The sequence below is a fragment of the Erpetoichthys calabaricus genome, chromosome 16 (assembly GCF_900747795.2).
Source record: "Erpetoichthys calabaricus chromosome 16, fErpCal1.3, whole genome shotgun sequence".
In the NCBI taxonomy this organism is placed as follows: Eukaryota; Metazoa; Chordata; class Cladistia; order Polypteriformes; family Polypteridae; genus Erpetoichthys; species Erpetoichthys calabaricus.
In genome coordinates, this window is record NC_041409.2 from 103479107 (window position 1) to 103496320 (window position 17214).

The following is a 17214-nucleotide window of genomic DNA, read 5'->3' on the forward strand; positions in this document are numbered from 1 at the left end:
TCTCCGGCCGGGGCCACAACTGCATGTACAGCATCGTAATGTGGCATGGTGCTATATCACACCAGTCCATGTCCCACCCAGATGAGCCACTTATTGTGCCCAGCACAGCATGGCACTACATCAGATCACCACGTCCCTGTGTGAAGCCTCACGTTGGCCCCACGTGCACTTGGACTACAGCTGTGAAAGGGACATGTTTGAGGTGGCCACATGTCCACCTGGTGACCCCTTTGTGACCCTGTCCTGTGGTGACCTGTTGGTGGCCCCGAATCCCTACTTTGTGTCCATGTCCCCTTCTCCTGCGGTGACCCCTTGTTGGCACACATCCCCAACAATCCTCAAGTGGGGCATTTAAAAGTCACGAGGGGCAGCCCACCCAGCCAAATAAACAAAAGCAGGGCACTCGCAGGACAGGATTTCGATTCTTCAGCTCTGGTGGCTAAATGGCCACTCAGTGACCGGACAACTGACATTGTGGCCCCCACTCATTCGATTATAAGTGACCTCAACAGGATGGGAAAGAGCAAATCAAGTCCTGAGCCCCACCAGGGCAGGTGTGGACCCCTCAACATGAGTTGGTCACTGGTCTGTCATCTCTGGCCATGTGCCTCTTAATGTGGCCACGAGATGACCTGACTGACCAGACCAGCTGGACAAATGCAGCGCAGTGACAAGCATCGTCAGAGTGTCTGACTGGACGTCCCAAAGGGTCACTCTTGCCCACTCCATCCCACCCATTGTCATGAATGTGATGAGTGCCAGGACCCGCTGGTGAAATTCAATGAGTGAGTGAGGGTGGCACAGCATCCTGTCCCACTCCTTATGGGACCTGCCACTGTCTGCATGGAGTTGGGTCTTGTCCGGCGTCATGTTAACGTACTTCAGGTAGGCTGGTGGGCATGTCCTGTGATGGACTGGCACCCTGGTGAGGACTGAGAGTGCGTCACTTTCAATGCCCTCCTCACCTCGGGTATTCTTCATTAATGTCTCCTTATTTAGCAGCTGCATACACAAAGTGTAATATTGGGATGCCAGCCTTGCCAACACTGATGCCTCCTACTGTATAAGTGCTTGTGGTGGGCTCTTATTTTAGTAGACTGGCCCACTCATCAGACATTAGAGCCTGACAAAGTCCACATTAGATGGGCTGCCACCTGCACTAATGTGCCACCTGCCAAAGGTGGGCAATGCACCAGGTGACAGAGCAGCGGGCAGTGCCCATAGTCAGCTGTGTGGCATATTTGTGGTTCACTGCGACTGTGAATGAAAAAGGAGCGTTCATCATCTTAGGACTCTGCGGTCTCGGAGTCGTCACCTACTTATGAGGGCATCGGTGAATGAACCCGTGTCAACCACACTCAGTACTGCCCAAATAATATTAATACCTTTATATGGCACCTTTCACGCTGCCCACAATATTCACAAAGATTCTGAGGAGCAGATGCAGTGACTGCCGCATCAAATGGGGACAAAGGCCTCATCACAATGGTCATTTCGATTGTTTTTATTGCTCTAACACATCTTCATTTCTCTCATCATCAATAAGATGCCAAGCCGATGTGCCAATATTAAATGTGGGCAGTGATACCCACTGGAGCTCAAGGCTGCCCAGCTCATCAAAGTGCCTGAGGAACAATATATCTGCAAAATTCTGACAGGTGGCCACATTTTGTGACGCCGCTGCCCCCTTGGCACTGACTGAGTGGCGGCGGGTGCCCGCTGTCCCCGATCATTTTGTGACATTTCTGCTGGTGCCTAGCAGAGGGATTTGCTCTCCAGCATGTACTGCACACATGTCCGTCCCAGGCTCGCCCCTTGCAGCAGCAGCTCGGTGACTTTTTCCAGCCCACAGCAAGTGGTCAGAGGTGACAAGAAGCCATAAAAGCCACCAAAGGTGATACTGAGTGGCCAAGCCAGAAATATCAGCACAATAAACCAGAAGAGGGACCACAGGAGGGAGGAGCAGGATGGCATCTCAAACCTGAAGGAGACAGAAAGAACAGGAAACAAACAAAATGAGATGTTGGCGCTGGGCACTCCCAGAAGGAACACAATGACTGTGAGGGGGCCTGCAGTGCCATGCTGGGCCTTCTGCTTTTATTTTCTGTTTCTCTGGCTTAAGGGCCACTGACTGTCCCAGCAGCTTCAGACGCGTGGCAGGAGCCAACCGTGGACTGGATGCCTGTCATGCATACACACTCATGGGTCTGAACCTGGGAAAGCGGGTGGTGGGGGACCTCCCTGAGGACTTCGGACGTCTCCAAGACGTTGATAAGCTCGGGCCTGCAGAAGTCGAGGACACCTAGTGGAGGCCAAGGGAAGTGCATGTAGGACACACAAAGAACTGGGCGAACTGGGAGGCAGCACTGGAGAGGTGGAGGTGGACTAGAAACCATAGTAAGTGTTAAAGGGGGTTGTGGATGAAACGCTGGGGCAACGAGGAGGGCTTTTTAAAAGGCACAGTGCCGCCTTTGCATTTAGGACTTCTAAGGAATATTCCGGCAACTTGGAATAACTCGAGGATTGACGTGAATTCTGTGCTCAGGCTTGCATTTGTCACTCGATTGTTCAAAAGCAACAAGCGCAAATAATTCAAGTGACCAACCCACCCAGGGGGCTGTAACTCCGGGCCTTTGGGGGGACGAGTCCGGAGTTTCCCTCTCAGCAACTTAGCGTGAACAGCCCCTGAAGTCAAAGGTGACAATGTGACTTGTGACACTTGGGCTCAGTCGATAAGCGTCACAGACGTGGGAGACACAAGCTGCCCGGGTGTCATCAGAAGGCGTGGCACTGCCATAAACGGGTGGTCCCTACAGCGACCACTTTGGAGGAGCATTGGCCTGAGCGTCTGGCCACCGGTGAGCCCGGCCAATGGCCCGAGGGGAGGAGAGTGCGGATGGTGTCACCACTGGCCCAGGGCAAGCGAAGAGATCATTGGAGCTCAGTGGAAGAGCCAACGGCCTTTTCAGGGCCACTGAGTGCTAATATGAGAAAGTGACACATGGCAGGAGTTGGCCACGTCACCCCAAGCCTGAGCAAGACACAGATGCTCACCCCGGCCTAATGGACGCCGCTCTTTCTTCCCCCTTTTTATTTTGCCAGGTCATCTTGTGTGGTCTTGGCATGTTCCTCCCGGAGTGTGCCCAGGAACTTCATTTCTTTGGGTTAAAGATCTCAGGTGAATCCCATGATTGGACCATCACCAGCCTGAACTGGATTATGGGGGTCTGATAATGGATGCAGGTGCACATTCGGGACCTTCGATATCCCATGGATTGAATTTTGGACACAAGTGGCATGATATTGGAATGCCCTCTTGGTGGCCATTTATGGTTTGCAGATGACCAATTAAATGACGTCATCAGGCAGGTGGCAAACCAACGTGGACCTCCCAAAGAATAAGGAAAGAGAGCAGCACCAGCAGCCTTCCATCAATGTCCCCATTATAAACAGGACAGTCGTCCTTTCAGATCAACGATTCCAAAACCTCGGTGGTCTCGTTAGATCTTAACCAGTCACATGAGAAGTCCTGCCCTTCAGCTAACCAGTGACCCTGGCCCAGTTTGTACACATGTTGATGGTCCAGCGTGAAACATCCATCCATCCATCCATTTTCCAACCCGCTGAACACAGGGTCACAGGGGTCTGCTGGAGCCAATCCCAGCCAACACAGGGCACAAGGCAGGAACCAATCCCAGGCAGGGTGCCAACCCACCGCAGAGCGTGAAACATCTCATTTCATTTTCTTACAATCCAGAGCCCACCCTGGCAGTGCCCACTCCCATGGAGCTCACCAGCCTAACAAGCTGGTCTTCGTGAAATTGTAAGGAATACGTACAAAGGCACAAAGAAAACACACAAACTACACCGAGATGGTGACCAGGAGTGGCATTTGAGCTCAGGGCTCACTGCACCACTGTGCCACCCAAAGAACTGAGAGAGAAAAGATGGCATGGAAACACACTGGCCTGGTGTGCCACACCATCTGCAGGGTCTCACCGTGTTGCTCTGACCTCATTCCAAATACGCATGTGTCACTAGAATGGACTGGCACTCCTGCCCTTCACCCGCTGTTGCCATCCCTGGGATTGGTCAGGTCCATAAAATCCCTCAGAGGGTTTCTTTGCCCTCTCTGTCTGTCCATTTAATTCCCTTCCATTACATCAAAGTAGCCCCTTGGCACACCTGCAGATGCCAGCCTGGCTCGGCTTTCCACAGAAGTGAGTGACCAGACAGCTGAGACGGAGGAGGCCACATTTAGGGGCTCACCAGTCGGATGCTAGCACCGGGCACAATTGGGCACACAGACTGCAGGGATTCCGTTCATTTTGATTCCACATACAAAACCAAGCAGACCACCCCAGCAGGGAGTCCAAGACCCTGCTGGCAAGACTGCCTGTGAAACGACTGGCACCCGCTACCGCTCACCAAGAGCAAAGCAGGAAGGCCATAAATAAAAGTAAATGTCCACATTTTAACAGCTGGGGGGCCACAGGCTCCTTTTTATAGCACAGCCAGAGGGACAGCTGCAGCAAAGTGGTGGAGCTCACCGAGGGTCAGGTTACCCTGAAGCACATGCCTTGTCTGCCCACCAGTGCGCCCAGACCGTAATGTGCAAATGCTGATCTAACGGTGCTAAAGCAGTAAATCAACTTCTTAACAATACGAGAGCTCACCTTGGGGGGCCGCTTGCTTCTCGTCTTCTCACCTCTTGATGTTCGGATGAACAGCTGGAGCTGCGTGGTGACAAATAAAAAAGGAATCTCAATAAGAGGAAGCGAAAGAGCAGCCACTTCTGCTTGTGCAAACGGGTCAGGTGGGCCACGTGACGGCCATTTGTTGGAACAAAACAAGGGCGGAGTTTTCAGTAAACTGGGACTACATATGGCGCCTTTCACTGGAGGTACACGTTGGCGCACCATGACATGTCCTTGAGCCACACAGACCCTTTGGACTGCAGTCCTTGGCAGGGTCAAGTGAGCCCACTGGCCCTGAGCACCAGAGGGGGCAGAAATGGCTGGTGCCATCAAAGGACGATGGATACAAACTGCTGGCTGACTCCTCCTACTCGTTAACTGTGGGCGTGTCCTCCACATCTATTGTCACCTGAGTGTTGAGGGTTCAAACTGGCTGCTGCCCATGTGCCAGTGTCCATGTTGGTCATTTTCCTGCCACATATGAGTGCTCACCTTGGACCTGAGGCTGTGGTCCCTGAAGAGGAAAACTTTATATTTGTCACCTCCCTACCTATCCATCCATCTATCCATCCATTATCCAACCCACTATATCCTAACTACAGGGTCACGGGGGTCTGCTGGAGCCAATCCCAGCCAACACAGACCGGGCGCAAGGCAGGAAACAAACCCCGGGCAGGGTGCCAGCCACCGCAGGGCACACATACACACACACACACCCACACACCAAGCACACACCAGGGACAATTTCAGATGGCCAATCCATCTGACCTGCAAGTCTTTGGACTGTGGGAGGAAACCCATGCAGACACGGGCAGAACATGCAAACTCCATGCAGGGAGGACCCGGGAAGCGAACCCAGACGGGTCTCCTAACTGCGAGGCCGCAGCGCTACCCACTGTGCCTCTTTTTATTCCGAAGTTCATCATTTTATTTTGGGTTTATTGAATTTGTAAAGTTTGCAATTGTGCTTCAACTTCCCCTCAGACCCTGGTCCAGAGCTCTGAGCCTGCCGTCCATGAAAGGCGCTATATGACTTTCTGGATGGTAAGGTGGTTAGCATGACTGTCTGACAGGTCTGAGGGTACAAGTCCTGGCCTGGTGCAGCTTCTCTCATGGTGGTGGGCCCTCTGATAGGCTGGTAACGCACCCACAGCTGGTCCGGTCTTGTGCCAGTTACCACAGGGCATTAAAGGTACAGGCAAGATAACAGGCTGAGAATGGGCAGTGGAATCAATGGATGCAACAGAATTTTTAAATCTGATGGCATTTTAGCACCTGGGTGCCAGATTGAGCCACTTGAACTGGTCACTTAAGCCAACAGTCCAAAATGGAAGCTTGAATGTCATTTGAAAAATGCGGAACCCTTCAGAAGGCAGACACTGGCAGCCGTTTCTCTTTACATTTAACAAACTGAACCAAGTGGGCAGTTTATGGGCAGCTGATCAAAGTGGCCGACGTAGTGTGGAGTACTGGAAGATCAGGAGCAGGAGGGACAATAAATCAAAAGGCACCGAGTGGCAGGTGGAAGGCTGGACTGACAAATCAAGCACTGCCATCTGTGTCTTAAAATGGTCACCAGCCAGGCATTGGAGCACTGGGGACCCTCATCAATGTTCCTTGTCTTCTTGTGTAGAATTGGGGAACAAAAAATGGGCCTCGTCCCACCGGCAAATAGCATCCCACAAATTGTGGAGGGGCTGCAGGATGAAGAAATTCTTGTGTCCAGCCCATGGGGGTCTTTTAATGCTCCACATTGTCATGATGCACTGATGCTCCTGTCGTTCAGCTCCTGATGCCCACCATTTTCTGTTGCGTAGACCACAGCTGACCTGAAATTTGTGATCTCATGTGCTTTGGGTGGAAATGTCACCAGTGCCTCTCAGGGTGGCAAAGAGGCTGGCACTGCCGCCTGATACCTTCTGCTGTCTGGGTTCAATTCCCAGACCTGATGCTGCTGGACACCAACCCACCTTGAGAAGGGGCCCCCAGGGGTCACACGTTGTGCCCAGTCAAGTCATTGTGCTTTGGGACCACTTGGAGGCAGGTGGGCCATTCGATAAGGTTGTGACTTAAAGAGGATCTCCGCGAGCGCCGCACCACACCATGCCACACGTTCAGATTTGGAAAGCTGCCCTCTTGGCTCAAGCGGCGAGTTTTTAAGCTTTAGATGTTCAGGTCTGAAAGTGGAAAATTTCAAAGTGAGGAATTTAAACAGCGCAGCATTTTAAAAGTTTGAGTTTAACAGATCAGGTTGGACCACCAAAGAAAAAAAAACAAAAAAAGAGGAGGCCCCCAAAATAATAATAATAAAGCCACGTTTACCTGCAAACCACCAAACAGCTCGCCACCCATACATTGGGCACTTGTGAGGCCTGACGGTGACTTCTCTTCTGTCACTTCTCTTTAAAAGGCCTGACAATCGAATGGAGAAGACGCAACAGGAACTGAAAATGCAGAAGAGCCTGCAGCCCATGGGGGGGAGGGCACATCACGTACAGTAGGAGGGACACTCACCCTACACCACGATGGGCACTGCGGTGTGGCCTGCACGTCAATTCAGAGGCTTTGGTGCCCATCAGCGGTCGGCTCCCTCATCTGACTGGAACCCGAGGCGGACTCGGAGGGGATTCTCTTTGAAGGCTCCAGTAAAAACCCAAACATGGTCTGGAGAGTCTCCATGGGCCTGGCACGGCTTGGTCACACCTTAAAAATAAACGATCATCCCATCTGGGTTTGGGGGCTGCTGGGACAAGCAGCTTCAAGAAATGGAACGTACAATTTATTTTAAGGCCACCAGCTCACGACACACCCCAGTGACAAAGTGCCCAGCCTCCCAATTACAGAAGGGCTGCATGCCCCCTAAGGGACGTCCGCTCTCGGCTTCCTCCACTGTGGGGTGGCCTGCCAATGGTGGTCCTGCCAAGTGTGCTGTGCCCCTCGTGTGGATGCCGAGCTCCCTCTCAGAATTTCAGAAGCAGCTTTCAAGGATATGCCCTGCGCCATCTAAACTCCACAGTCAATGGTACAGTTGTGCCCTGCTGTGACGGGCGACATTCCAGTCGGCCAAAGGCTGAAAGTGAAAGGCGGAGCTTTAAGTCGCCGTCTCTCTCCTCACGTTTGCTCTTCCCGATTTCTCTCGGGTGGTGTGTGGAAGTCGCCGATTCCTAACGTGGCCCCTCACACCCTTATGTGCTGCTCTCACTTGATGCCACACAGACATCTGTTAACTTTCTGGCATTGGGGGTTTGGTACCACTGAAGACAATTTCAGAAACTTCTCACATCGCTGCCTTTAGAAAAGAGTCCAAAATAAGCGTCCCTCTGGCCACTGGGCTAATCGACTGACCTGTTAACGGGCTGTGAGGACACACACACACGGAACTGTGGACTACGCGCATCTCATTGTGGGGGTGACATTCAGGTGCATTTTTGATTTTTTTAATGTTTTCCTGAATATGACTTTTTAAATGATCTAGAATTCTAATTAAACAATCACTTTCAGAAATAACACTCACTGTACTTCACAGGGTTGAAATATTTTCACATCATTTCAGTCTGCCATGCCATTTTGTTTTTTTTAACTACAACACTGCACTGTTCAGTGGGCCAGAGGTGCCACACGTGACGTCATCAACTCCAAAGGTCAACGTCTGAGACAGCAGGTGGAAACTACGATCTGTGTGTGCTTTGGTTATCGATTGTCCCGTCAATGGATTTGGACCACCTCTCACCTTCCGGTCCTCCCTCATTAAAATGCCATCGCCTGACAAACGTTATCACATAGAAACCAGATTACCAGGCCAGCAGTTTTTCACTTAATATCATAAAAGTTAAACCCCTTATAACAATACAAGATGCTCAGGAATGAGTTGACGCTTTTGTGAATTTTTTTGTGAATTTCCCCTTGGGATGAATAAAGTATCTATCTTTTGTTTTCAGTTGACTAGATTACTGTGACGCACTCCTTTCAGGACCACATGGGAAAGGCACTATATAAATAAAATGTATTATTATTACCCAAAAAAGACATCGATTGTAACGAGTGCAGGATGGAGCAGCCAGAAACTCCAAACACATCACCCCAGTGTGAGCATCACTACACTGGTGACCAGTGCCATTTAGAATTGACTTTAAAACACTGCTGCTGGTTTACAATGCCTTCAGTCATCTGCTCCATCTTGTATCCCAGAATGCCTCTCACCTTACACTCCATGTCATCACCTCAGATCTTCAAATGAGGGTCTGCTTAGAATTCCAAGAGCTAAACTTAAGAGAAGTGGTGAGGCGGGTGGCCTTCTGCTGTTAGGCACCTCAGGTCTGATAGAAACTCACCAGGCTGATACGGCGGAGGACTTTAATAAACTGATTGATGGCCGTCATTGTAACACGGCCCCCTCAGAGCTTCATGTTAGTGTAACCCCGATATTCTGAATCTGCAGTTAATCATCATTCTTATCATATCTCCACACTCCAAACTGACCCCCAATTTCTCTGCTCTTCTTTTTCTGTGATCTGTGCCCCCACCACCTGATCAGGGTGCCATGCTGTCCCTTACATCGATGGACTGAAGGTCAGAGGTCCACATGACCAGCAGCATCTAATTCTTCCATGTGAAGCCTGAAAACCACGAGAACTGATGTTGGGGGGCTGGCCGGGTGGTCTCGTACCCCCGCAGATGTGTTTTTTTTCTCCAGCCCTCTGGAGTTTTTGGTTTTGTTTTTTTTTCTGGCCTATCGGACGTTCCTTTTATTCTTTGTGTTGCCTAATTTTATTTTTATATTTTTTCTTTTCTCTTTCTTCATCCTGTAAAGCTCCGCCATTTACATGAAAATGTGCAACAGAAATGCATGGTGGTGGATGGTGTTGTTAGTCCCGCTCCACATGACCCGTCTAAAAGCAATTCTGTAAATCATAAACCAAGAACCCCAACCAGCCAAGCAACATGCTAAACGGGCACCACTACCGGGGCACACAGGAGCACCACATAGATGGGCTGACGGCACATCTCAATTAATAGAAGATGAAAACATAGCCCTGGACTGGCATGAGGGGGCATTGCTATGGCATCATCTTCACCCTACACTGGATTAGGACATTCAGAAGCAAAGCGACTCTCCATCGATCCCATGGTCTTCCTCCACAGCCTCAGGCTGACGCTGTCCGACACCAGGACCTGTCTGCAGCACCTCGGGGGGGATGGGAGGCACCATCTTTCAGCATACAGAGGACTGGGCAGCCCCAACACAAGCCAAGCCAAAAGTGACATCTCAGCTCCGGTTTTGTTTTCAGTGTTACCTCGAGGCTTACGTGATACTTAACATGACAGAGCAGCACCAAGTTAGTGGCACTTTAGCAGATAGGCGTCTGCTGAAACAGGACGTGTGTGTGTGTGTGTGTAGGATGGCACAGTGCCGATGACCCACTCTTCATATTTTAAGAAAGGCCTCTGATGAGCTCTTCCTAAACTTGTCAGCCTGCACAATGAGCCCCTCATGCCAAGTGAGCCCAATCCCCAGCCAGCCACGTCCCTTCACATTTGTCCCATCCTTCTCCTGTCCTTTGCCTTTCTTCATTGCGGTGTCCCCAATCCAAATGTGTCTCACCTGGCCATCGTAAAGGAGAATGCCATGAGCCCCATAACACACCCCCCCCCCCTCCCACCACTGGTCCAACGGCTCAAATATGTTGTTCTAATCCATGATGGCGGTGAAGCAGGAGTTTCTCCTCCACATCCAATCTTCTGGCCCTCGGCCTAAATGCAGCATCGAGTTTGACATCCCAGACTAACCGTAAAAGCCATCGTTCAGATGTGGTACAAAAACAGTGGGGGCTGCACCTAGGTGGTACGGCCAGTGGCCATCATGAAATGAGTCACTTCTACTAACTGGTGGGTGACGTTTGCCATTTGACAATTTCAACATCTCCAGCCTTGTTCTGACATTCCCTCCTTTTTGCGGCACTCAGTCCACAGAAGGTGCCTGCCATCTCCTCTACCCATTCACCTGCCAGTCTCTCTCGCTCTGTTACTCCTTTCTATGCAAATCCCCCCCTAATCTGCTTATTCCGATTAATCAATGGCTTCATGGTCCTTGCTCCTCCTCAGCCGGGACTGCATTTTCCAAAACATTTCCTCCAGCAATCCTAGTCATCATTTCCTTTAAAGAGGTCCATGCTAAGCCCCACCAATAGGTCTTGACCCTGAGCCAGTCAGGCACCCTGGCAGGGTCTTTAATTTGCTGCCCCTTCTGCCTTTACTTTGAATGCTTATTCCGTGACCTCAGTATTTCTCGTCCCTCTGTCACCATCGAGGGGTCACAGCAGCTGCCAAACGCTTGACTGCTTCCCCACAGAAGGCCATCAAATGCTGAATGCTCAGGAGGTCTATCTGTACTTGTAAATTACTTTATTTATTAATTAATTCTTATGAGGTTTTCTTAACCTGCTATCATGGCTCCCTCCTCTCCTCCATGAGACATCCAAGCTGGAAACAGAGACGGGGAACCCTGGACACATCAGAGGAGGCTCAGAAACGACTGGAGAAGCCCTGCCTGGTCAACCACAGGGACTACGATAAAGGAAGGAGTGGACGAGGAAGGGGGGCAATAACCCAGAGAATTAGAAGGGGCTTCATCAGGTTTCAGAGGAACTCTGTGAAGCCAAACGAGAGAACCATGAAGTCTTTATAAAGTCCTTCAGCTAAGCTTAGGGCTGATTTTGTACAGAAACCTTAAATGGCCGACCTGAACGTGTTGTTACTTACAAAACGTAACGCCCAGTAAGATCTCAAGATGTCAGCCCTATTAAGACGAATACCGACGTTGGTCGAACATTAGGCTCCAGGGCCCTGAACTGTGTACTGACCTGCCTGGCTGTGCTGTCACAGATGCCCCTTCAGTTTCCAGCTGATGTCAGGCCACTCTAGTCTGGTAAGGTTTGTTTGTCATTTGCACAAAGCATAATTACTAATTAATGACGAAGTGCCCCTTAACCCTCTAATCTGTTTCTACTACCAAACTGTTGCCTTGCTCATGGGATGGACACCAGATGTACTGGGAGCCATGGAACCCAAGCATGAACATATTTTATTGCCTTATTAGAATGCCCAGCAGAGGGCGTGCGGGCACTTGGCCCCCGAGCACTAGGGGTTTATTTTCTCCAGTCCATCTGCTGCCGAATTTCCTTTCTTTTCCTTTCAAGCTCCACTGTCCACTGGGCAGAGCTCAACGATAATCTGAAAGGACAGACGTTGTCAGGCCCCAGTCCGTCTGAAGCTGCTTTAACGTGCGTTTGAACTCGTTTCACTTTAGGATCGGCAGACGATCATCCCAGAGGGCAATGTGTTTGCATGTCTAAGCATTTCGTAAGGTTTGGGTTTCACTGCTAAGCTATGAGCATGCACTCTGCGAAAGGCGCTATACAAACATAAACTGAACAGAATACCACCGAGGACACCCAGCGAGGCTCAATGGACGTCTGCCCACCTGAGACCCCTACAAGCCTGCTTTGCTTTCTTCATCCTAAAGCCACCAATGAAGACATCAGAAAGGATTCTGCTTGCCTGCTCCGACTCTGAACTTCACGCTGTGCTCACTTGCAGCTCTATTTTAAAACATTTATCACAGGAAAATGGAATCAGTCCAGGGTGGGATTACCCGACACCATGTGTGCGCTGAGCGCTTCATTTAATTGTCAAACTCTTGTAAAAGGGTCCTCATGGACGACTTGCCCCAAAGACCACCTGCAGACTCAAAACAGGATTCTTACGAGAACAAAGACTGAACAAAAGCAGTCACTTATTGCATTTAAAATGTCCAAAAGGGGGTCAAGGGACCAGATGAACAGCATGGCCTGACGACAGGACCGCCTGCCGAGCCCGGGCAGCACTCTGAGAAAAGTAAAGCAAATGCACTTCGACACATTTCTTGAAAAGAGAACGTCTTGGACGTCTGAAGCCATCAGTCCCTTCTCAGAGATGATGGAACATTGCGGATGACAGGCTGGATGACGGACGCAGTCTCTTTAGTACTGAGTGCCTTCTTCAATGTCACTGTCCTCGCTGTCACTGTCTCGCCCGGGATGCTCTGGCATTTTGCTGTGCGCTTCTTCTTCCTCTAGTTTTTTGGTCGGCTCAGCTTCTTTGGTCTCTTCTGCCTCTTTGTCTTTTTCAGTTTGCACTTGTTCCTCCAGCTGCTCTGCCTCCGATACCAGTTCTTCCATTTGCGTTTGACATGGAGGGGGTATAAGTTGCTGCTGCTAAAAGTAGAAACAAATATAAATAAGTGATGACCAGGACATGTTAGCTCAGCATGTTACTGCCATGACAGTTCCCAGGATACGCTTTTGGAGAGACAATCTTAAACAAACAATGAAAAGTTTAAAGTGCCCTCACTTCCTTCAATCATAAAATGTGCCCGATGGGCACCTCAAAGCATACCAAGAGCTGACCACTTACATGACGACTGATCAGGCCCCCAAATTGTTAAATTACTCGTAGCCAGTCAGTAAGGCTCAATGGAGGAGTGTAAAGGGCAGCGAGTATGGCAAGTGTGTGAGAGAAGGGCACGGTGGAAATGTAGGTGATGGCCATGGAGTGGTGAAACTGAGGTGCGGGCAAGGAAAATTGCAGAAGATCGCCACCATCGTGACTTCTAAAGGGGCCTTTCTGGCACTGGAGGAAAACACCTATGAAAGCTGCGTGAAGAGATGTATGGGAGTGAGACGTGAACGATGAAGGAGGAGCGTCACAGACTGACGAGGGCGTGTGGCACACGAGTAGGGAAGGATTGTGTGAAGTAGTCAAGGGATGAAGCCAACGGGGAGGCCAAGGAAGACGTGGCTACAAATGGAGTAGGGTGACTAGCTCTGACCTTAAAGGGTGGTCCGGACCATGGAGGTTTTGGGTGAGGGCTGATGCAACTGGCTAACCTGGGTAAGCCCCTGAAAATGGTACGAGACCCATTAAGACCTCCCCATTCTGAAACACGGGTGACGCACCCATTGATAGTTATTTGTCTGCCGTGAGACACCGGCAGGTTCGCTACGTCACTGAGACAACTACGAGTCCAATGATGTCACTGCTCGTCTGCTGTGTCTGTGTGCAGTGAAGTGGCGGCTCTCATGTCAATAAATCCGCCTGCTGGTCCCATCTTGTTTTGAACTGAAGTTGGTTTTCCTGAGGCCCATGGCCTCATATTTCAGGTGCAAGACAGCAACTCACACGGCACAGCGGCCATTAAACTGATCATGAAGATGACGATGGAGGACACGTTGTAATTTCATAAAGCAGACATGATAAACATTCACCTCCTCCTTTCAGACCAGCCAGCAGAGCGGCACACATGTGGAGCGTCTTACCTGTCTGTAGTGGCGACTGCTCTGGATCAGGTGCATATACATGGTGTACACAAAGTTGGCCATTTCTGGCATATTCTTAATCACCTTCACATGATGCTGTGGTGGATCTCCATTCTGCAACAGAAATAAACATTTAGAATTTCAGAACTGCGCCTCATGGCTCAGTAACTCATGACAAGTCGCTAATGGAGAGGTTAGACGGAGCCGGGCCCGGTGCCCACCGTGCAACATTCTGATGACAACTGCCCATCTCTGGCACATGAGGTGATGAGCCACTCTGCTTTGAATTTTGCTAAGTACCTAAAATACAAGACACATGAGGAGGAAATGGGGAGGTAGCACCCCAAATCTGCAGGTCATGCTGTGTGTCTTGTGGGCTTTTTCACAAGACATAGTCACGCTGCATATTACGTTCCCCTTCTTGCCATACACCTCCCTCGCGCCCGCCCGCCCGCCTGCCCATCCTTCGTCAAACTGGTCTGAAGTGTTGGCCTCCCCATCTAAGAATTCATTAGCAGCAGGTGCAGTCCCCCTAAAACCTACTCTGTTGAGCCTCAAGTCAGATGTCTGCTGGCATTTTGGATTTAAAAACTATAAGAAACGGACAAAAGCAGGACCACCTGCAAGCTGTACGACTCAAACACGAGGTAAATGGCGTAGCATGGGTGAAACGCAGAGTGAATGTGAGCAGATCTGCAGGGTGCAGGCCTGGGCATATTTGATGCTTCTCTTTTACTTTTACAGCACAACATTTATTTTTATTAATGCTTTTACTACTGCTGAGAATTTCGGGTTAACGATCTTCATACATAAAACACAAAAGTGTCTGAGGCCCAATCACACCCGACTTGTGGACATCCTCTAAGGCTGGGTTTACACTTCACGTGACGCGGCGGGCACGCCTGTGGACAAGCGGTGTACTGTTTAGACTTGGCGCGCGTACTTTATGTAAATCTGGAGGACTCCACCAGGTGGCAGTGAGAGATGATATCACGGTGAGAAAACAACTTTCTGCTTCGCAGTGTTGTGAATTGCCGGAAACATCCGTTAAATTCTGAGGACACCTTGCCATAATATCTCTGAAAAGGATGTTTAATGATTACATCCAGCAATCCAGGGACGCACACATTACAGCTAACATTGGGCATGTAGCAGAAACGATCCCTGGACGGGGCATCAACTCATCGCCAGCTGAATACAATTACACACAGACACACACACACTGGCGTCATTTTAGTATCACCACATCCCCAAACCTGCATGTCCTTGGAAGGAAATGAGAGCCCACTGTGGAAACCCACCAGGAATACATGCAAACTCTTGGCAGGGAACACCAGGAACGAGAGTCCCTACTGAGGGGTGGCAGCAGTGCTACCATGGACATGACTCCCTATTGAGAAGCAGCAGTGCTACTGCTCCGGCGCCGTGCCGATTACTAACAGTATCAATTATTTAACGTTAATGACTTATCTGTAAAATGCAACATGCGTGCTTTAGCACATTTCATTATGAAAGTGGTATCAAGTATAAATCTAAGGATTCTAAATGTGCACAGAGCTGGCATGTCACAGATTTAATGTGTTTTGTGTGGCGATCGCTGCCTGCCGCTGCTGTCAGTGTAGGAGGAAGCCCCAGAAGCACAATGCGATTAACAACTGGGTCAGTTTTAAGATGACGTTTACGGCGTTCTAATTGAATGACAAAATAAAGTACGAGATAAAACTCAAATTTTCCACGTGAATCACAAAACAGACCTTTTGTTTCTTCACTGTGTCCCTAATTTTTTTCTCTGTGGCTCAAATACGTTCTGATGCTGTTGTAAAGGTGCACAGAAGATGGTATGTGAGACCTTTAAAACAGCTGCCACACGTTGATAGTAAACAGAGACTCCGACGTCACATTCCAACTTGAACACACTGCGCCCCCCGACTTGTTACTGGTAACTTGCGTGTGTCTTGTTAATTTCTGAGGATGCATCAAGTGAATGCTGGGAAAGCATGGCAGCCATGATGCGTGCGCATACACGTTCTGAGCGTGAAGTAAAATGTGCCCCTAAAGGTGGTCCGCTATCTTGAGGCCAGCTCTCAGACTACTGACAAGCTTTCTGGAGTCCACTTGCTCAACATTAAAGTCTCCACACCATTTCCAATGATGTCTACCAGCATTCTGAAGAGACACCATTCTGTTTTTACTGATAAATTGTTTTTCATGGCTCTTTCTGGTGTCAGCTATTTATTGGGTCATTTGCATGTCGTGAGGCCTGCTAGACTACCGGAGTCTAGTGAAACATTCATCAGAGGAGTGGACGGTACGGCCAGAAGTCCATATCAAGGTGGGATTGTACCAGTGTGACACATTTTCTACATATTTTTAGGACTAAAATGTATTTTTATTTTTTAATCAAAGACAAATATAATTGTGTACACTGAGACGCCTCGTATCTGTTGAAATGCCTGTCAAGACCCTGCTACTCAAACAGCATCGCCAGCAGCAGCCACCTCTCTGGCCACTTTCTCTCCCACTCAGGCTGCTGCCAAGCACACGTGGCACAGGACTCGGATCTTCCCGTCCTCTCTTCTAGTGTGCATGGACTCCCCCAGCAGGCTGAAATCGAAAAGAGACCTACACCTCTGGGTCCAAACACCTTTACGACCAAAACAGGCCAGCAGGATGTCACTCTTCCAGTCATCAGGTGTGGTTTGTGTGTTTTCTGCTCATTTTTGGCATACTGCTTAAACATTTTTAATCCCCAAGAAGAACTTCATCCAGCCACTCTTCAGTATGAAACACACCATGGGGGTCCGTGCATTCTCCCAGCTCTGCACCCACTTAGCCTGCATATAAAGTTTACTTCTAATTAGTTTTTGAAATGGATTACTTTCCATTTTGGAAACATTCCTGCTTTTTCTTTTAACCATTATGAGGTCTTAGTGCCCCTTGGGCTCTGCCATGAGAAAGGCTGACAAAGTTCTTCTAGCAAAAGGGGTGGAGCTCCTAGTCAAGCCCTTATTGGTTAATTTAATCTTACATTTTCAGAAAGTGCGAGACCCCCATAATGCCTCGACCCCGGACACAATGGAGCAGCTCAGCCCTGGGAGTTTTGAATTTGCCACCATGGGGCAGCACTGTGAGCAGAGCGACCTGCGCCCCCTGCTGGATGGCAA

The 17214-nt window shown here is 49.7% G+C and overlaps 1 protein-coding gene and 1 long non-coding RNA gene across 3 annotated transcripts in view; both read right to left on the reverse strand.

The window, feature by feature from the left end:
- The window catches only part of aqr (aquarius intron-binding spliceosomal factor), an 869120-nt gene that overhangs the window by 730298 nt on the left and 121608 nt on the right, over positions 1–17214 (reverse strand). The window contains exons 35-36 of one of the 2 annotated variants that reach the window (XM_051919987.1): positions 14051–14164; positions 12332–12949 (exon numbers count right to left, since the gene is read on the reverse strand). In XM_051919987.1, the coding sequence (XP_051775947.1) occupies positions 12716–12949; positions 14051–14164 (348 nt within the window). In that variant the 3' untranslated portion in view covers positions 12332–12715. Of the gene's footprint in view, positions 1–12331; positions 12950–14050; positions 14165–17214 lie in introns of those variants that run through there. The other variant, XM_051919988.1, reaches the window with a different exon arrangement.
- LOC114666605 (uncharacterized) lies at positions 1490–4815 on the reverse strand. Its single transcript, XR_003718601.1, has 2 exons — positions 4677–4815; positions 1490–1981 (listed from the first exon to the last, which is right to left on the reverse strand). It is a non-coding gene; the product is annotated as an uncharacterized LOC114666605 (long non-coding RNA).